At 42.4% G+C, this 21,140-nt stretch overlaps 2 protein-coding genes across 4 annotated transcripts; one reads left to right on the forward strand and one right to left on the reverse strand.

Annotated features, from left to right (window-relative positions):
* Positions 1 to 446: 446 nt before the first annotated feature.
* Positions 447 to 1,653, reverse strand: IFT20 (intraflagellar transport 20). The gene is made up of 4 exons (XM_050167179.3): positions 1,498 to 1,653; positions 1,316 to 1,401; positions 1,154 to 1,257; positions 447 to 583 (listed from the first exon to the last, which is right to left on the reverse strand). Exons 1-4 carry the CDS (start codon positions 1,622 to 1,624, stop codon positions 502 to 504), a joined length of 399 nt encoding a protein of 132 aa, XP_050023136.1. The 5' UTR covers positions 1,625 to 1,653; the 3' UTR covers positions 447 to 501.
* Positions 1,654 to 1,872: 219 nt separating this feature from the next.
* LOC126517410 (uncharacterized) lies at positions 1,873 to 20,224 on the forward strand. 3 transcript variants are annotated; one of them, XM_055064482.2, is made up of 9 exons: positions 1,873 to 2,372; positions 4,009 to 4,143; positions 8,213 to 8,263; positions 10,577 to 10,616; positions 10,705 to 10,733; positions 12,259 to 12,280; positions 13,585 to 13,622; positions 16,139 to 16,189; positions 17,114 to 20,224. In XM_055064482.2, the coding sequence occupies exons 1-9, from the start codon at positions 2,093 to 2,095 to the stop codon at positions 17,329 to 17,331; spliced, it is 864 nt and encodes a 287-aa protein (XP_054920457.1). In that variant the 5' UTR covers positions 1,873 to 2,092; the 3' UTR covers positions 17,332 to 20,224. The 3 variants fall into 3 exon arrangements, with proteins under 3 accessions (XP_054920457.1, XP_054920465.1, XP_054920462.1); XM_055064490.2 differs by lacking the exon at positions 4,009 to 4,143; XM_055064487.2 differs by lacking the exons at positions 10,577 to 10,616; positions 10,705 to 10,733.
* Positions 20,225 to 21,140: the final 916 nt, after the last annotated feature.

Consider the following 21,140-nt stretch of genomic DNA (forward strand, 5'->3'; position numbering starts at 1 on the left):
GTGACGTAGCCAGGGGAGGGGGGCTACTGGGCTTCAGACCAGCCCCGCCCCTCCTCCCCGAAATGTTTTCGGCCGGCGCCCTGCTCCCTTTTATGCCTGACATCTTGCCTATGAACAAAGGCGCATATCATTCGAAAGCTCGTCCCAGACAAGCGCAGCATGGTACACGCCTTTAGGCCGACCGAGAGCCTGCTGAAGGTAGTAGTTGTTGTATTATGCACCAAGCACGGGAAACTTAGCATGGAATACTGGAACCTTAGCCCCCCCTCCCCCCTCGAAAAAAATCCTGAAAACTTTCCTGGATGCACTGCAAGAGGCCCGTTTTACTTGCATACGTTTGACCATAGTTTGTGCCGCTCATACGTGTAGCTGTAGTGATAACGGAGACAGCACTCGTGCAATCTAGCCAATTAGTGAACGAGCCGCTGCTTCCCGAAGGACTGCAGTGAAGTTGTAGACACCGATTTATTATCGTTTTCCATGTCGCGCTCTAGAGTGGTTTCACGACTGCATTGAGAACTGCTCAATCAGTTCATTCTGTTCGGCTTCTTCTCTCTTCATTGCATTCAGCTGTATTCTCAATCTGAAAGCAATCAAGGAAGGACAATAAAAATGTAGCAATGTGTGGCGTGTTAGAAAATGAGAAAAATACCTGAGCTATGGTCAGCATAACTTTAAACGCTAAGTGTGCTTCGAAGCTGCGTCACTGTTTGCATAAGGCGACCAAATTAAACTGCGCAGTACTGATACTATAGACAGTCCTCTCCCCTCACATTTTGACTGATTGGCGATGTAATTTGCCGTAAATGGAAGGGCCTGGGTTCATTTTCTCTTTAGCTGGACACGCCGTCTGGAATCGATCCCCCGACCTCTATCGTGGTCGGCTTCGTCCACTGGCGCGCAAATTCAGGCAATGGCACTTTAGCTGACGCAGTCGTATAGATGCCAAATTAGAAGCTCGTGCGTAATTTATTTGCTCTGTGGTATCTATAACGATCGTCTAAGAGGAATAATACAGGTAAAACAACGAATCCAAGCGACAGGTGGGCTGCGCGCACGCGACCGACAACCCTAGACGCCCGTTTCATGCAATAGAGGGCTGCCGTGGATGTTTAAGTAGTCGTCTGCAGTGTATATCAGTTTACGCTCAAACCTTTCTAGCTCTATCTTCTTCTCCAGCACGAGCGCTTGAAGCTGCTGCTGTTGCGTTTCTCGGTCTTTCACGACAGACTTCAGCAGGTTTCGGGACCCAATAGCCTGCAACGCGGAAGGCACAAAATAGTACCCCACTCTTTCCAACAGCGCGAGCTCTCACCTTCAGTTTTTCTTGTTCAACTTCCGCTGCCAGTTTATCCGATATTGTGATGTACTTATCCACGACGGACTGAAATTCGGTCATTCCTGGAGAGAGTGAGAGAGATCGGTTATGTGTCAACGTACCAGTCGATTTAAGTCTAAGAGTCGATTAAAAAAATCGAGATCAGATAAACGTCTCACTCTCAATGAATTTGTGGCAGTCATCCTTGAGCTCCTGCGTTTCTCTGATAGCATCTGGATCCGCGATGCGAATTTTGTTGAGTTCGTCAACGTAAAGACCTGCTCGCGAGAACACCTCGTTAGCCATTTGTAAACAGTACTGTTACCGTGGTAACAGGTGTGTTCGATAACTTTAGCGAATTGTAGCCGGGGTTAGTGACAAGCTATCTGTTACAATTGTAAGTTTGTAATAATATTACAACTTAAGAACAATAACAACCTGTCTTTTTATTTTATTGAGTATTTTACTTTTTTCAAGAATTTGCGTTAATTATTTGCAGTGACGTCACAAAACTTATTTGCACACTTTCGGGACGTTTCGAATAGGCCATGGACTTGCGATCTTTCTAAATATGGCGGTTGATCCTAACTTCGTAACTTTTGTCTTACGATCATTCGTTACGAAGTTCCTTCGTTCGCCAGGAACTTTGCGAGCTGCTGGCTTGCGGTTATCAACTGTCCGCGCTAGTATGTGCATGTGAATAGGATCAATGAAGGATATTGGCCGACAAAAGAGACTGGATATTCGAAATACACAACCATCGGCGAAGCGAAAATGTCTGCGTTAGGACAGCTGGGTGTCACGCAGTTGTTGGTTGTCACCGATCCCCGAGCGAGGCGAAAGGCGAACTTCAGCCGCGCCGAAATCGACGCGTTGGTCTCGGGATACAAGACGTACAGACCTCTGATTGAGCGGCGATGTACAGGCGGCTCCAAAGACAGAAATCAGGCTTGGGACTTGATAACCAAGTCCCTGTTCGCTGTTTCTGGTGTTCGCCGGACAGCGGCAGAAGTCAGAAAGAAATGGGCGGACTTGAAGTCATTAAGCAAGAAAGGTAAGATATTTCTGATTTTTTGGCAGAGAAGCGTGCGCGCGGAAAGTACGCTTGCCCGATCTCATCGTTTCCGATCTGTGAACAAACCGCGCGCGCGTCGACTGTCGACAGGGCGGCTTCCTTTTTTTCTTCTTCTTTTTTCAGGAGCAATGTCAGTTGTTCAGTCATTTCAAGTTTCAGTTAAGCTAGGTAAACGAGCACAGTACCAAAAGGCGCATGCATGTGGTGGTTGTCAGAACACATATGTTTATATATGTTGAGCAAGATTAGTACGCGGTCGAAAACGGTTGCCTCAAATCAATTTGTCAAACAATGTCAGCTCACATTTGCTATTATATATATATTAGTGCTGGTTGAAATGTAGTATTTGTTGTCTTGAGCAAGAGCAATAATTTATAGATTTGTTTGTATCTCGTGTGCAGTGCACTCAAGGGTAATTGGTGAAAGTGTGTGGACAAAGTGCAGTCACTGTTGCCACGCAGTTGTAATTGCAATATTTGATACCTTTTTTTTTTATCTAGAAGGCATAAAAAGTGTTAACGCATCCGTTTTTCGTACCCAGCTGATCCCTGTGCCTTTTTGCCTTAATAGGAAACTCAACCACTTAAATGCCATGTGAATCTTCACATGCCCTTGTGCGCAACTGACATATCGTTTAGGCAGGCAGTTTGGTTTTCACTCGATGTGCAGCTTTTCAATGATATGCCTATGCCATTTGGTGATCATGTTTTATCACAAATCACTAATGCACCATCAATGTGTAATAGGACTTAGTTGCAGCAAACAGCCAAAAACTGAATATATCAAACCATTCCCTGTGCTGCCAATTTTCAGTTATATTTATTTATTTGTTTGTTTGGTTGTTTATTCGTTGTGTTTAACGTCCTAAAGCAGCACAGGGGCCATGAGAGACGCTGTAGTGTAAGGCTTCAAACTAATTTCAATGTTAATGCATGTAGATTTAGGTGCGCTCTAAAGAAAAACTTAAAGGATGCTTAAGCTTTGCCTTTAAGAGTGGAACATGATAGCATTCAAAGATCCCCGGCCGCTTCTCACGCTTCCCAGCAACTGCAGCTTATGTAACCGTAATGTTTACCAAGAATGCTGGCTGCAAACACTATGCACGGAGCAAGCTTTCAAGTAGAAACGTGGCCTCTTGCGTGGGCCAATCCTGGAGGTTGTGCACAGCTGCCCGAAAAAGTTACATACTTTTCAGGTTTCTGTTACTGTTTCACACTGTTAATATTTAAGTCTGAGAAGATTTAACATAAAAGGCATGTGCTGTCGGTGTTTTGTTTTGTGACATTTGTTTGTGGGCAGTCATTCTCAAAATTCTCAAGAATAACTTTGTCAAGAATGTAAGACAAGGTATGGGCAACTTTAGTGATAGAATGGTGTGTCAATACAACCCGCATATGCTGCATGTCACATGGCAAGGCATGGCATATACATATAATACTCTGCTGACCCTGACACAAGATTTTCTGCGACACCGGGCCCGTAATGGAAGTTGGTCAGTATTGATCCGTAGCCTTCCATTGCAGTGTTCCTCATAGCCAATGTGCATTGAATGCAGAAGACCGAACTGTTATTATTTTCCTTCTTGAAAGTGTGTGTTCTTTCACTTAATTTGCAGGCGCCAACTGTGGTGTTACTGCTGGGAACCTTCTTGCTGAGGCTTCGTTATTCAATAATCTCAACGAATTTGTAATAGGGATGCCCATCGAAGATTGCTTGCTCGGCAGCAGCACAGAAGCCCCAAGTAGCACAGGTGCTCTTTCTTGGTCATCCCATTGCTCGCCCAACTCGAGAAAACATGTAGAGCTTTCCTTTGACATTGTGGCCGATATTGCTGCTGATTTTCGCTGATTTTGTGCTTGTGAACAGGAAACTAGTACCGAGGAAATACTCTCACAAGTTATGACAACGCCCGGACTCTTTAGAGAATTTCAAGGTGGATTTGCTACCCATCTTTCATTTTTGTAGTCTTTCTGGTTTCCTACCCGTATCAAGATTGGCCTGTTTACAATTCCAGTAATGTAACCTACCAATGTGACTTATGCTTAACTTCTCGTCGGTGTCTGTTTAACAAACGCTTTTTTAAATCTTTCATTCATGGCTTCCAAAATAGGGGGGGGGGGGACAAACACATTCACAGGTTCTATTGCCGGGGGGTACCGCCCTCTCCCCCACTTCAGCCCTGAGGGCAGACCCTCCTACTTTATAGTAAAGTAATCCTTGACCTTACACAAACAAAAAAGTTTGTAGGCAAAATGAGCCCCAGTTCCTGCCTCTACACTCAATACACACTTCCGCAGTGCCTGCTTTTATACTTTGACAGCATGTAGCCTGAGGGAAGCAATTTGGGGTAGCCTATTTGTGATGTTGCTTTTCTGAAGCCAAAAGTGCTAAATTGCTGGACATCTTCGCTCATCTTTCTCGGCTTACGGCTTCTATCACACCCTTCCCTCTATGCACACAGTCACACTGACTGGTCATGCTTCTATCTCTCTGTCTTGTCACATTAGGGAAAGTCAAGCTTGCATAGCACTAAAGCACTTGCACTGTGCTGCAAGACGTGGAAGTAAGTGAACAGATGTTCTGCTAGTACTGCATGAAGATCGCTGGCTAATGATGGCCGTTATGCGGCCATCATCAAAGCCTGTTTATGCTCGCAAGGCACAGGCACAGTTGCTATGACACTGTTACTGTTCAAGCATTCCTTACGAATGTTCTGGGAAAGGATTAGCACAAGCAACTAACTGATGACGGGAGCAGAAAATTTTTTTCAGCTTTGTGGCAGTGGACAAGGGGGGGTACCAACAGGGGCAGTTGATTACACTAAGACCTAAAAGGCTCATGTGTGCAGTTATATACAGTATATTGACACATAGTAGTAACAGCAGCATTTTAAATGCACGCCTTAGGAACAGCTGCAGGTCTCCCCTTCCATGCGTAATGGGAAGGGCCTCACACTCCTGTCCTGTACATGTTCATAAGTAGCAGCACCATACAGTGGAATTTTTCTAGTCCAGTCGTCATTCGCCTGGGCTAACCTTTTTTCCAGACAACTGCCTGCATTGCAAGAGAAGACATGCGTCTTTTGCCGCAGTGGCTCCAATATAGTGTGCTTGAAGCTAAACATTTTGACAGAATTGCCTGTCTGATTGGGTTAATTACTTGTGACCTTCAAGTGGCTCAAACCAAAAAATAAGTTTTATTTTCCCGAGCTTTTGGAACCAACTCGGTTTCTTCTTTGGGGGGAGTGAGAACGGTGATGTCAAGGCGCAACATATTAAGCTTTCATGGTTGAGGTGGGAAAGAGGGGGTGGGTGGGAAGGTGGGGAAGAGGCTGGGCACGGTTCGAGGTGGTTAACACTTTCTTTCTTTCTTCCTTCCTTTCTTTTTTTTTCTTGGTCTTGGTTAGAACTTCGGTTTCTTCGAAGGAATTTCACGGTCCATTCTGAGTGTTCGGCTAGGGGGTTTTGCTGTCTGGAGATCATTCTTTTAAGCTTTCATGGTTGAGGTGAGGAGGAGGGGGTGGGTGAGGGGTACAGGCACAGTCCGAGGTTGTTTATGCTTTTTTTTTGGCTGTGCTTATACCATGGATATAAACTGATGGCAGGTTATCTTTGGATAGGTTAAAGCTGTTTCTGGTGCTCTGTATATACCATGATTGTAACAGTTGTTTTTGTTGGTTGGTCTGGGTTAGAATTTCGGCTTCGTCATAAGTAATTTTATGGCCCGCATGTTCTCAGTGTTCGGCTAGGAGGTTTTGCTATCTGGAGAACATTCTGACATCGTTCTTGTGTTGCTTAATTCTTGCAGTTCAGTTTTTCGTGTTGCCAATGTATGCTGCCTGACAGTGGGAACATTTGCTTTTATAGACAACCCCTTAACTCTCTCTCCTGGTGCATGGTCCTTGGCTTTAGGTGGAAGATGGTTTATTGTGTTGATCGGTTTGGGCGCGACCTTTATGCCTTCTTTCTTTAAAATTATGCTGATGGCTTTACCGGTACATTTAATGTAGGGGAGAGATATTCATTTCCTGGAACATGGGGAGATCAAGGGCTGTCTTTGAAGTTAGTTTCTTTTTTGCTGTGTGATTGTTTTTCATATGAAGCGGTTTGGGTAGCCATTCTTTCGGAGTTTGGTGAAGACGGTTTTTCTTTCTTTTCTTCTTTTAGATTCCAAAGTGCAATGCATTTCGCTTCTTTTTATTAAAGTATTTACTACTGATGCTTTGTGGCTTGCAGGGTGATTTGAACTATATAGTGTAGGTAATGACCTGTATGAGTTGGTTTCCAGTAGACTGAGAAACTTAGAGAGTCTCCTGTTCGGTTAAACCTTACATCAAGGAAAGGAAGGGATCCATTTTTTATGTGTTCACAAGTGAACTGAATGTCTGCTTCAATGGAGTTTAGATGGCTGAGCAGATTGGTGACTTGCGATGTATATATAACGCAGAAACAATCGTTGACATATCTGAGGAAGACTTTCAGATTTGATCAAGCATGCTGAGGGCTCTCTCTTCAACATTTTCCATAGTGATGTTGGCTATGATCAGTGAGATTGGAGCCCTGATTGGTGCTCTGTTTATCTGCCTGTAGTATTCACTTTTATTGGAAAAATACGTGTTTGATAGGCAAAGTTTGAGTAGGTGACATGTTTTGTCTACACTCAAGGGGGTACTCTCGTATATGGTGCTGTCTTGTTCTAGGGCTTCTCCAGTTATGGCTACAGCAAGCTGTATGGGTATGCTGGTGAACAGCGATACCACGTCAAACAAGACTGCGCATTCATTGTCCTCTAGTCGTAGCTTTGATGTCAGCCCAATTGAGGTCCTCTGCATTGCCTACCTGAGTCGTCACCTTCTTGGCTAGTGGTGAAATAATCCGATGTAGGTACTTGGGACAGTGATTGCATTGTTGAGGGTGAGATGTCTACTAGTGGCCGTAGGGGGGGGGCGGACTCCAGATTTGTGAATCTTGAGGAGACCATAGAATGCTGGAGCCGACCCGTTGCCTTCGAAGAAGGCGAAATTCTAAGAACCGAGACCAACCAATAAAAACTACTGTTACAGTCATGGTACATTCAAAACACCAGAAACAGCTTAAACCGTTCCACATGAAACCTGCCATCAGTTTATATTCACAGTTTAAGCACAGCCAAAAAAATGAAAGTGTCAACCACCTTGGACCGTGCCTCCACCCCCATCCACCCTCTTCTACCCACCTCGACCATGAAAGCTTAAAAGAACTATCTCTAGACAGCGAAACCCCCTAGCTGAACTCTCAGAACAGACTGTGAAATTCCTTTGAAGAAACTTAAGTTCTAATGACCGAGACCAATCAACAAAACAGACTGACCGTGCCCAGCCTCCTCCCCACCCCCACCCAGCCCCTCTTCACCACCTCAACCATGAAAGCTTAGAATGTTGCACCTCGACATCACCACCATCACTCCCTCTGAAGAAGAAACCGAGTTCATTCTGAAATATTGGGAAAATAAACTTATTTTTTGGTTGTAGCCACTTGAAAGTCATGATATAGTTTTGCTGGTTGAAGCTTTTGCCATGCTTTTCCTCCTTACTTTTGCAGTTTGACAGCCTCTGTTTTATTACATTGGTTTCAAGTGTCACAGATGAATGCAGCTGACAAAGTTGCTCAGATTGGGCCTTTTGTCATTGCCAGTGCTGCTCTGGGAATGACAAAAGGGCCAGTCTGGGCAACTTTGTCAACTGCATTCACTTGTGACACTTGAAAGTGCTGATAGTTTCTAGGTGTGAATTTTTGCCTAATGTATTCTGTTGCAGTTTGTTCTTTTTGTCTTTCCTGCAGGAACTGAAGAGCCGAGCGATAACTTGAATTCTAATGCAGATGTCAAGGCAGGTATGCACTTTTGCGTTACCATTACACAAAAGACAGGGCTGTCGCTTGTGTTATTACAAGAAACAGATAAATTATGTTGAAAAATACTGCACATAATATCATTGCAATGCACTTATGACAATTCCAGCAGGAGTTGAAGGCCTTCATCATAAGGTGAAGTTACATCTGAACTGTCATAATGACTGCTCTACATGAACGTGTATACACTTGAATAAGGGTTGTGTTCTTTTCCTTTTTTTCTCTGCTATGCTTACAAGTGACTTTGTGAATAAGAATGTCTTATAATGAGGCTAAGTTTAAGCACTATGTGGGTGAACCTGCACCCTAGCATTGAGTAATCCATGTAGTGTAAGTTTACCTGTGAACAGTAAAAGCTTGATTTTAGCTTTTAAGCAAAATATAAGTGAAGTGGTATCCCATGAACTAGCACACTAAAGCAGTCTAAAGAATTTACATACTTGCACATGGTTCTTCTGCAGATAGAACTTGATGATTATGTTGTTAAGCACACCCAGTCACTTCACGAGTGCTAAAAGAGTATAAATTTCTTCTGTATGTAATCATGTCGCAGTTCATTGAGTACTTGAACCAATCCGACTTCAATGAATGGCACATGCAGGCGTTGTTTGTCTTTGGGGAACTTTGCTATTTCAGGGTTTATTATAACCCACTTTTTTTTTTCAGAAATGGGTTTTATAAAGGCATTTTTGGTTGTTTTGGTATGTTATGCAACTAGTATGCTATCACTATACATGGTTCTACCCATAGACGGAAAGTTTAAATTTTTCCGGAAGTGTGGGAGGGAGGGGTGGCGACAGGGCTTGGCTGGCTTTCTGAACCCCATATATACAAGATGTCCAGCGTAACTTGAGCCAAACATTAAAAGTATGCATATGCCACGTAGCTGGACAGAAACAAGATAATGTTGTTTGCCGTTGCTTGGAGATAATCAGATTATCTTTTTTTTCATTCTACCTAATTCGATAATTAAATGAAAAGTGTCACTGAGAAATTGTAGAGCAACATGAAAAACTCCTGATACAGCTTTCTGTTGCTTGATACAGTAAAAGTATTTTTCCGAGCATGAAAGAAACCTCTGAATACATGCAAAGTTCCTCGAATGGCCAGTCGCGCGGCGATGTTTTCCAAAGTCGCGCAGAGTTTTCCGAAGGGGGCTCAGGCACCGGAGCCCCCCCGTAGTCAGCGCCTGTGGTTCTACCCACACAGGTTAAGCTAAAGTGCCTGATTGTTGTGGTAGCATATCATTACATCTGTTATTATGAGTAGAGAAGAATGATACTGTTCTTAACAGAGCAGGATAGTAGGATGCACGCAGTCTTGACTGGGTAAAATAAATGCACATCTTCCATATTTTACATATCCCCTATTGCATTTCCTTCCCAGTTGCAGTGTTTGTGATTTTACATCAGTGAAAAGTTGCACCTGTTAAAGGAGCCCTGAGACACTTTTTGGACATTAGAAGAAAATGTTGCCGATCTGTAGATGAGGCTTTTGTGAGCACACTCTCATGTCAAAAACAGTGAAAGATCACTTGCTCTCTCCTTTGCAATGTCATCAGCAGCTACTTCATGAGCAGCCAAGCATGCCCAACAGGTATTGGCGTATCTCGTGACTGTGAGAATGTTCTCTGTAATATTATATGTAATTGCTAATCTTGAGGTACATAAATGAAAGGTATGTGTCTGCGATCTCAAAAAGAAAAAAGAAAAGGTATTTCATCTTTGCACTTCCAGGCGTCTACACACGCCAGTTGCGCGTAGTTGTGTCTGCTGTGTGTCGTCTCAGAGATCACACTGGCATGCTGGATAGCGTAGGTACAGTGGCAGCCATGGGGTGCTGCGATGAGCCCTTTTGTTGGCGAGTCGCTCTGACAACCATATGCCCTGATTGGTCTCTGTAAGTGATGTAGCTGCAGGTGCCCAAGCGCCCACCTCATGCCTGAACCGGAAGTAGCATCGTAAAGAAAAAAAAAAAGATGCCTGATTTCAGGCAGGGCGTTGCCCCCTTGCCATCCCCCCTGTGCCACTTCCATCGTGCCTTTTAATAGCGAGGCCATTCTATGATTAGTTAGAAATGTGTTTCAGGGCCCCTTTAATGTAAAGGCACCTTATTTTGGTATGGTGAATCGAATGTGCTAGTTTGTTGATTCAGGGTCCTTGGTGAAGAACATATTGCCCATAGACTCAAGAAGCCGATGCACTTGGGGTTCTTCAGTGCCTACAAAACTTTTTGTAATGACTGTAGTTCTCCTGTCTGCTTCTTTGTTCTTTCTTTCTTTCCTTTTTTCTCCAGAGCCTCCCAGCTCCCCAGGAGAGGTGTCCTGTGATAACAAGTAGGCATGCATTTTGCACATTGCACACTGGGCAAGCAAAGGGCCTTTTGACAATCTTGTGGTCTAACTTAGCATTGCAATTTTTCAGATCAAATGATCCAGAGCCAGAACATGAAGGTAATACTTTCCTTAGATTTGTTTTACCAATGTTCACACTTTTACTGGACTGATGGTTTCCCTCTCCGAATCATTTCATGGCTTCTAGTGTACTATGTGCCATGAATTTATAAACTGTTGTAGCAATGGGGGGGGCCCATTGTTAATCTACTGGAAAAGATTAGTATATTTGACCAGGATCCACAACTCCATTCCTAAGCAAGTTCCAACTTTCCATTGACGCAGTGCAGCATAACTTTTGCCATGATCGTCGTACATTGTGAAGAACGTTAGAATGAATACCACATCTGCTAGTATTTCCATTTGCTGCTACTATTTTGTGAAAGTAATTTCCATTTGCTGCTACTATTTTGTGAAAGTAAGGGAAAACACGGGGAAGGCGGGAGATGGAAATTCAAGACGAAGAGCAAAACGAGAACAAAGTGAAAGCAGGAGCCAACAGTTCTACAAGTGGCCTTGAAGAAGACATGTCCACTTGTCGAAACGTTGGCTCCTGCTTTCACCTTGTTCTCGTTTTGCTCATCTATTTGATGAAAGAGGACTCAGACACCACACGAGAATTAAAAAAAAAAAAGTAAATTATCGGGTTTTACGTGCCAAAACCGCTTTCCGATTATGAGGCACGCCGTAGTGGAGGACTCCGGAAATTTCGACCACCTGGGGTTCTTTAACGTGCACCTAAATCTAAGTACACGGGTGTTTTCGCATTTCGCCCCCATCGGAATGCGGCCGCCGTGGCCGGGATTCGATCCCGCGACCTCGTGCTCAGCAGCCCAACACCATAGCCACTGAGCAACCACGGCGGGTCCACACGAGAATTGGCAGCAGGTCAGGTCTGGCTACCATATTCGTTCCGCTCCATGTCTTGTCTTATAGGGGCCCTGAACCACTTTTTATTGAAATCAAGATATGCACTTGAAGTTAAAATAGACTATTTCAGAAATATTTTGCCACGAAAAGTACTTCAATGCATTCAACAGAAGCAGGCTTTTTGGCAGTCAGATATCCCATACGCAGTGCTTCCTCTCCTTTTTCGATGACTTGCACTGCGAAGGCTGTGATAGAGCGGGGTATGCCGACAAAGCTCCGCCTACTGAACGCTACTGTGACGCTATTGTCAGCTATTGGCCAATAGCAGCCGCATATTTGAATCTGCCATATTACGAAATAAAGCATCCAGAAAAGAGTGAGGAGCAGGCTTCTGTTGAAAAGAGAGCGTTTGAGAAAAAGGTGACTTTGCGCTTCACTTGCGACCTCCACGCGTGGCTGCAAGATTTGGCTGAGATATTCACAGCAGCGTATGCTATCTGTGGACTGTGTTTTTTTTTTACCAAGCCCGAGGGGTAGCTCGGGATGCCTTTAAACCTTTGATTTAGCTGTAGTCAGTGTCTATTTTCCATTGAATGAATTCTTTATATTGCCTATTAAAATGTGTCTATTGCTTATGGGATATATGAGTAACATTTCTAGTATGACCTGTATTAAGTTTTTATACTGAGCAATCTTGAAAATTTAATTCTTACAGATGAAGTTCCATGCAATAGCAGGTAAGCTCCCTCACTGTAATTTTTGTTACCCTTCTTCCGATGAAGCAAACAAGCACTCACAGCTTCTGTTACTTCACATGAACAGGTTGCTTGCAGTTTCATGCTCTCAGAATAATATGGCAACATTGCCTGCATCAGCTGCAGCAGGCAAAACTTGGCCAATTTCAAGCAAAATTTTTGGTTTAGTGCCACAGATATTTTAAGAACTGATTAACAGTTCTGATTTCTTGTTGCTGTGTGTTGTGGCTGGGCAACACGCCGCATTTGTGAATGGTTTGCACTTTGCTGAAAATATGAAATTAAATGGTCTCACATTGAGTCTTACTGATTGATTACTATTAGGCATCCTCACAAATCTGCTGCACAGATTCAGTCATAAACACGAGCTGTACATGCTGAACACAGTTATTCTGAAGAGAACAAACGCAAGTTTAACTAAGGTGTGAAGCTGTAATACACTACTGAGGAATGTGAAGCATATTATTATCATTGTGATCACCTCATTTATGTCCACTGCAGGATGAAGGCTGCAGTGGATATAGTATACCTAGAACAGTAGCGGATGTGAAAGGCTAGATGTCAAAGATAATAAGGAACACAACTAACGAAAATGTGGTTGTTGCTCTGCGTAGCTAGGACAGTGACAAGTAAATTGTCAAAGCCACTTCGCATATGGAAGAGAAGCACGTATGACAGTGCTGGTATCGTCTTGTGTCGGAACAAGGGCATGACAGTCGGATGTCAAGCAGTTGTAGCTGATGTTGTAGCTAGCCCTTGCTCTTTGACAGACATGCACATCTACTAGAAAGGGCTTATTTATTGTAACCTAATTGTTGACCCTTCATGGTCCTTCACTGTTCTAACGAAACACGCCAAGCTGTATGCCACACCTCTCAGACAGGCACTGTTTCGTGTCCCCTCTTCCTAGTTTGCACGCCCACCTTCAAACAATTGCTTGCTTTTGTTTGCTTGCTTGAGTGACTTAAATCCATCCCGAGATGGTTTGAAGTGGTAACTTTAGCAACTGTAGTGACTTGCGCCTACGGAATGGCAGGCATGTCACACACTGGACAGAAAAAGTGCAAGGAATAAACACAGAAGCGGAACTCCTTACTTTTGTCCACCTGCTGTGTCCCTCCAGTTTGTGCCAGATGTGCCTGTCATTCAAGGTCAACTAGCCCAACTTGACATCCTGTTGAGCATTTCGCCTTCGTCTGCACTATGCTGCGCTTGCTTGATAAGGGTGGAGTAATATGATTCACATTCGCTGCTGTTCACCCTGTCGCACTGCATTGTTGTTTCAGGTCAACCCAGACAACTGAGCCAAGCTCACCAAGTGAAAGTGAGTCACGAGTGTGTTTATGCCTGCCTTTCTTCTTTTATGCATTAGCATTTATAAGATCATCCACTGGGTCTGAAATTCAGGATGTCAGTGTGTTTTGAGCAGTGAATGAGGAGTTAGGCTCGCAGCTGTAGGGAGGAGGAAAGAAATGACTTTAGGGGTCATGTGATGGAGCGGAGTCAATGCTGAAGAAAGGAGTGAGGGTAGCGGATTAATGGGAATAGGAAGAGAAGGTTCTATGGTGGTGCAGTGGAACAACAGACAGTCATCAAATGATAGGTATGCGGTAGTGCTAAATGAAGCATAACAGTTGCACAGGTGTAGCAAAGGGAGCTTGCAAATTTTCCTGTAAAGCTGTTACTCGCTTCAAGGTGTTAAAACTAAGAAGATGTACGGTTGGCCACAAAGGTTTGCGAGACACAGGTTTCATGACAATAATGAATTTCTGCCTTGTTAAGGCATGGCACTTATAATTTAATGTATTGCTATGTCAATCACATAAGCTACCGCAGACTAAAACATTGTGTTTAGTGGGAATTTAGTTTTCTCACAAGTCCAGTTTCCTGCCGTAAGCTTTTTTGCCTAACCTTAAATACTGCTTTCAGATTTCTTACAGTAATTTATTTTTTTAAGAAGGGTTATTTCTTTATTTGCACCATTTTACAAGCAGCTTTATGTCAAGCAAATAACAAAACTTTGGCATTCCTATTCTCCTCTGCTAACTTACCTTTTCTCCTGCCAAATATTTTACCAGACTGAACTGATACTGTTCTTCTTTAGTGCCTCATTACTGTACTGATGTTAACCGCCTTCATGTGTGCATTCGCGGTTTCAAACTTTGACCACTGCGGCCGAATTTCGATGGGGGCGAAACGCAACAATGCCTGCATCCCGTGCATTGGGGGCATGTTAAAGGGGCAGACAACCACTCAGAACATGAATCGAGATAACCCCGCCGGTGGAATGATTCCCTATCGTAGTGGTTAAAACGAGCCATGTTTTTCTCATTAAATGTAGATTTATATTTTGATTCATCAGTAAAAGTTGCGAAAAATGACCTTTGGTGCCCCACGCGGCAAAAACATGAAGCTGCATACAAGGTTCACTACATGACCTTCTACAAGTGTACGCGGTTCCTGGTCTTTTTATTGCTATTGAAATGCAGTATACTTTTTATTATTATAAGTTTTTCCTGACTTACAATGTGCAGATAAGCCTTCGTTTGTAGTGAGCAGGAAAGTGGTGCTGCCTTCGCCTTCATATTCTATTAGTTGGCTTGACATGTCTATCAACAGAACAACAATGACGGGGGCCAGCCAGCCGTGACGTAGGCATGTACTTGGGGAAAAAAACGCAGTACAAATATAAGAATGTCTGTACAACAATGCGAACTTATTGCACCAGCCTTTTATTTTCGAAAGTGGTTGAAAATGTCAAAATGTAGATGGTTAACCACAGTTACACTCACTCCTGTGAAAGTAGAACGATGGGTGACTTTCACAATTTGCGAGGCGGGCTTATCGACATTGCTCTCACTTCTCAGCATTGCTGAAAAAGGGACTCTTACTTTTTTAAAGGCTGCTCAGATTGAAAAATTCTGTGTACTAAATATCCACACGCTTTTGTGAGTAACCGCTGCAGATGTAAACACTACCTAGGGTGAGCTTTGCATTGTGCCATAAAAAAAAATAGGTCCTTAGAAATCAGTTGTCAGTCCCTTTAAAGGTCACCTAGTCATCAAAATTAATCTGAAGTCCTCCACTACGGCGTGCCTCATAATCTAATCATGGTTTTTACACATAATAGCCCAGAATTCAATTAAATTCATGTGTGCGTGCAACCACTCAATTAAGGTACCACAATAGAAAAGGCTTTCTCCTAGAAATACAGGTAGGTGACTCACCAAAAAGTGTTTGCACCTGATTATTCATAAAAGTAATTTAGTAAGGGTAAATCAAAGAATAAATCCTATATTATGACCTTCCTTTAGCTTGTGCTTTTTTCTTTGCTTTGCTGAGAAAGAAGCCACGACAAAACACAGAACGCAGATGTATAAGTCGGCTCCAATATCAACAGAGCTTGTCGTGTACACAGCAGAGCTGTGTACACGACAAGCTCTGTTGATATTGGAGCCGACTTATACATCTGTGTTCAAAAATGATGGTAACCCAATAGACCGAATGGTTTTGACCTGGTGAATGAAGTGTAAGGGATGGTTAGCGGAAGTATGTCCCTGCGAATAAGTTTTGTCCAGTGTTGCACAGGCTCTGTCAACTTTAGCAGTCATAAAATAGAGTGATAACAAGCTTAGTATAGTTGTATTTGTACATCTTTCTGCTAACCACATCTTCCAGTGCTTCGGTATTTTGTGCTGCATTCACACCATAAGCTTAGTATACTTGTGTCTTGTATATATTGTGAGCACTGTCTGACAATATATAAATGTTTGCACATTTCTTTCTGTTTTATGGCTGGTACTGATGTGGTAATATGACTCATTATATTGTTTCTTTAAGGACAACTATTTGAAGTATCTGGAAGTCCCGACATGAAGAAAATGAGAGTGGGTCTGTACCTAAATTTAGTTATGAATGTAGCTGTGCAACTTCTTTTTTTTACAAACTATAATTTTTGATGTTAGCTTCCTTTCTTTCTTTCTCTTGGTAAATGTGCTACTCATAAAGCAAACAAGATGTAAGGACGATGTACATACGGTGAAGTACAAATATACCCTGATCTGAAGTCATAAAACTTAGTTCATTCAAATATTCTTGCATGTGACATTAGTAAATAAAATGAGTTGTGCAGACACACAACCCTTTATTACCTCAAAGTGAACTTGATATGTATCTGTTATGTCACCAGCCTTATGAATGGAGATGTAAAATGTAAAATTATTCAAGAATGAAAATTTTTGTGTGCACAGGAAGTGGTGTTCTGGCATCCTTTACATCTGATAACATTGAAGCTGCAGCTTAAACTTATTACCTGAGTTCGCACTCGACAATATAAAGATGATGTGCTATGAAACAGAACAGAATCATAGAGAATGAAGCCGATGTTCTGAGCAATTAAGCAGGTAACTCTGGTCGAGGTTGCATTCACTCATGAATTTTGTTTTCCCTAATGGTAATGTCGTAATTTGGTAAGTTTGCATCCCAACGACGATGCTTCTTGGAGTTTGCTCATTTTCTGTCACACCCAATTTTTGCTGATGTAGCTTGGAGAAACCTAGAAAGATGTGAACAGCAGTTTGCTAGGCACTATGCAGAACAACTATTGCGATTGATGTACTTAACAAGGATCTGCTGGCAGTCTAGTTGATTTGACATGATTGCTTATGTGCGCAATGGTAGGACAGGATTTGACCTGTGTTCTTTTTAACGTTTGTCCGTTCGTATATTCTGTACAAGTTATGCAAGAGTAGTGTAAAAATATGCCTAGGTAGAGAGTTACACTTCGACTTGTGTCCGTGCCTGTCTGCCTTGCAGGTGGCAGAGATGAAGAAACGAGTGAGTTGCTGGAAACGCAAAAGGAGATACTTCACGTGCTCAAGCGGCTTGCTAAAGCACAAGAAAGGCTCGTTCAACTGAAAGCCTGGAAGCATGGTGTGAAACTGACTGAAGATGGTATTTCTTATGAGCACCAGACTGCAGAACACAGCAGGAAAAATGGTCTCCAAGGGGCAACACCAGCTTCAATATCGTGACCTCCTTCTCGTTTTTTTTTTTTTCTTTCATTCTTCGACTTCTAGCTCCCATGGTACAAAGTTTGACTGTGCTTCATAGCGTAACATGATCTCATCTGTTGTATGGTGGCATGTATAGTAAATGTGCAAAGGCTGTAGTCGCCCATTTTAGTGATATCGCCTTTAGCAAATGCTGATTGGCTAAACAAGTGGGCAGTGGGCCTGTAGCTCCAGTTAGGTGTTGCTCTGAATGCTCTCGTCAGGAAAAAAAGTCTTGAAAGTGATCGCTCATGTACACGAGTTCAGTTTCTTGCATAAACAGCTGCCTGCATGAAGTGTGACATGTTTGCAGCCTTTACAAACTTCACAATGGAACATATAATTGTGGGTCTGACCAAAAGTAAAGTGAAATCTGTTACGGCACCATCTGTATTATTCAAAAAGAGACACCTTTCTTTCACTTTTTTTGCTAATAAATGACATTTCCCTAGCTGAAAAATCTATCTGCTGTGAGCATAAGGTTGCGAGCTCGATTCCGAGGTACATTCTAATGGATAAAAAATGCAGGAATGCTCATGTACCTAGCATTTTGCACTATTCTGTCTATTATACTGTGTTTTGCCTCAGATGCTGAATGCCATTAGTCAATCATTGTAGGCAAGAAATGCAGATAGCCAGAATTTTGGGAAGGTAATCTACCAAACTAGGTTGATTTTGTGCTTCTCATTAGTTTCCCTCTTAAGATCCAACATCTGATTATTGCATTTGATATGTGCCAGGTTAATATATCCTCATTATGTGTTGTTTATTTCTGTGTCAAGCAAATATAAAGTTAATTATCCTAAAGAGGCTAATCTTTATGTGCAGTATTTCGTGTTGTGGTATTGCTACCAGTGGGCTGTAACTAGTATGCAAATCGTACACCTTTGGTCTGGATCATCACAGATTACATAGCCACTGCTAAGACTTACATTGTTGTATCAGTGCGGGATTTTGTGCGACTTGGTTACAAAGCATGCTGGTTGTTTTGCCTCTGAAAAGTGTTATCTTATTCTTTAATCTCTTGTGTTTGAGTTGAAAGCAGCATGTTTTATGTCTCAGTAATCGTGTGCCTAAACTCAGCATAAGTTCGCATGCAAATTCAAATTGAATGCAATTTTGTCTTCTGTCTAGCTGGGTCTCTCATGGTTTGTAACGAAGGAAATTTCGCGCACCACGGAATGGAAGCCACCATGATTATTGTATTGTTCTGCAGCACACACAGCATACGGGACTTGTTGTGATGACTCAGTGTCTATGTAAATCTGGTGCTAAGCATGAAGTCACTCATTTGATCCCCTGCCGTGGTGATTGCATTCCAGTTGAGGCAGAATGCAAAAATACACATGTTTCGGTGTGCACTAAGAAATCCCAAGAGGTCAAAATTAATCCAGAGCTTGTCCCTACAGCATCCCACACTGTGACTTCAAGTCATTACATCCCAAAAACAAATTTTTAAACTTTATTTAACACAAGGTCACAAAGTGCAGCCACAGATCCACATAGAGAGTGGCAAGTCACCTGTCCAATTGGCAGAGCAGATTTCACCTGACGTTGAAGTGTATCCAGCAATATCTTAAGGATACCTGTATGACGTTTCCACTTGTCTCTTGCATCATTCAGCACTATGCAAGTTGTAGACATTTCGATCCTGATCCCCTGTATGCAGATAAATGACAGTTGTCTCACTGTGTTATGAACCACAATGAACACTGAGTTGCACTTTTTGCACTCTTACCTCTTTCGTTTGAGACATCCTCTGTGGACAAGTCATGTGGTGGCCTAGACTGCAACACTAATAGCTGTGATGCGGCAGTGGCCACTGGTTTAACGTGACATTTGGACACAGCTGTCCGAGTGTGACTTGGCTTTCTGTTCAAAGCCTGTCCTTTGGGAGAAACTGTATAGTATAAATGTGTAAAATGTGGAGGTTTAAAAGGACAGAAGGGGCACAAGTCTTTCCAAAACAAAGCCACAGTGAAACAGTATGAAAAAAAAAAGCCTGTAATTGGTGTAATAGTACATGGTCAATGAGACTTCATTCTTCAAGGGCCCAGTGGAAGAAAAACCAGTTACAGCACAGTTACAGCTCATATCTGTTAAATGATAGTGCAGTATGCATAATTAATTCTTCCACCAGGCTTTCTCATTCCAGTGGTATGAATTCCTTGCTGAAAGGTCTCTGAAACTCAACAGTTACTCATTGCAATATTTGCACATAAGTGTATCACAAGATGTATTAAGGATACTATAGTAGATGCTATCTGCCAGCGTTAACTTATGGGGCTGCAATTTGGAGGATAGCTAAGAAACTTGAATGCAAGGTGTGCATACTGTGTGCACGATGCATGGGCATCAACAACAGCAAAAAAAAAAAGTGTTGACCCTTAGTAAGCTGCTAAAGCACCATAAGCTTTGTCACTGTCATGCTCAAATTTGCACTTTGTCATTGACATGTTAGATGAGATAAGTTGTGACAAATTACAGCACCAGTTGCACGAGGGACAAGGCTTGTGTTGAAGAGCTTTGTGCAAGAACTTGCTGTCTGCTTGTCCCAGATTTTACCTTTGTAATCTACATTTTAGTTCTGCAGCCATGGCATGGACGGTGACTGCGTAACTTCACTAGTCCAGTGTTGACTTGTTCGATGGCATTTGTGATACTTTTTGATGTTTGTAGAGTTGCGTGTGTGTACCAAACATTTTTTTCTCTGTCGCATCCTCATATAAGCTGTGCACATAGTTTGCGTGCACACCCTTCACTGTCATCCCATTATAACACCTATTTATGCAGCATATTTTAATGTCCATGCATGTTACGTCCATAGATCATGTATACAAATTTAAATATAGAAATAAAAGAATGGTTCTCCTCATTTCATTTAGTACTTGGCTCTTCCAAGAAAACCATTTTGCATGCATGCTTTATGTATATGCCACTGTACAAGTTCAGTTTTACAATTACCATGTATACTTACCAAACATGGCAAAACAGTTCGGTTGTCTATAAATAAACATTGATTTATTTATTGAGATGTCACAGCATTAAATAAATTTGTTTGATGCAGAAGCTCAGCTCAGAAAATTATATAGTTCCTTGCTCTATTGGGGAAAGCGAGGACTGGCAGTAGATGAGGTGTGATGACGCTGTGCAGACAATGTGGCAACATTCGACTACTGAGAATTGCATCTTCAATGGGCACATTTACAACAGGTTCACGTATATTGTACTGCACTCAAGTTAATGCATTTACTGAACTGCCGAAGTATGATAGACAGGTGGGCTAGTTGGTAGATTTTCATGCTGCTGAAGTGCAAAAAGAGACACAAACTATGGCCAAGACAGGATGAGTGCTTTCTAAAGCTTAATTTTTTATTCAAAGCATGGAATAGGTATACAGGAGGTATGCCAAATGTTTATACAGAACCATGTGTTACTCAATGTGCATGTTTCGCATTTTTTCTTGAACCTTAGTGAAAGGTCCTCAGTATTTTGTAAAAAAAATAAATAGCAATAATAATATCTAGGATTATGCGACAGCACATCTCACAAGTGCAATTGACTATATGTGGGTGTGCTTGCTCAACAAAAAATAGCATTTTTGCGTGGGGATCACTGCCATAAGCAGTGTACCGGGCCAAAGGTAGCGAGTGTATTTTGCACCATGTACACATGGGTGTCCGATGGGGCTGAGTTATTCCACTACGTGCCTGTTAAGCAACATGTTATCGCATTCAAAACACTAATGCAGAATATCCAGCAAAATAGAGGTTCATACGAAAGTGGAGGCT

This window comes from Dermacentor andersoni, chromosome 3 (genome assembly GCF_023375885.2).
Source record: "Dermacentor andersoni chromosome 3, qqDerAnde1_hic_scaffold, whole genome shotgun sequence".
Classification (NCBI taxonomy): Eukaryota; Metazoa; Arthropoda; class Arachnida; order Ixodida; family Ixodidae; genus Dermacentor; species Dermacentor andersoni.

Excerpts from the sequence above, each read along its gene's own strand:
- LOC126517410 (XM_055064482.2), top strand. The coding sequence starts at position 2,093 with ATGTCTGCGTTAGGACAGCTGGGTGTCACGCAGTTGTTGGTTGTCACC. Across the intron at positions 10,734-12,258 it reads TCCAGAGCCAGAACATGAAG|ATGAAGTTCCATGCAATAGC; the intron begins GTAATACTTTCC and ends TAATTCTTACAG. Across the intron at positions 12,281-13,584 it reads GAAGTTCCATGCAATAGCAG|GTCAACCCAGACAACTGAGC; the intron begins GTAAGCTCCCTC and ends TTGTTGTTTCAG.
- IFT20 (XM_050167179.3), bottom strand. The coding sequence starts at position 1,624 with ATGGCTAACGAGGTGTTCTCGCGAGCAGGTCTTTACGTTGACGAACTC. Across the intron at positions 1,402-1,497 it reads CTGCCACAAATTCATTGAGA|GAATGACCGAATTTCAGTCC; the intron begins GTGAGACGTTTA and ends CACTCTCTCCAG. Across the intron at positions 1,258-1,315 it reads TTGAACAAGAAAAACTGAAG|GCTATTGGGTCCCGAAACCT; the intron begins GTGAGAGCTCGC and ends TCCGCGTTGCAG.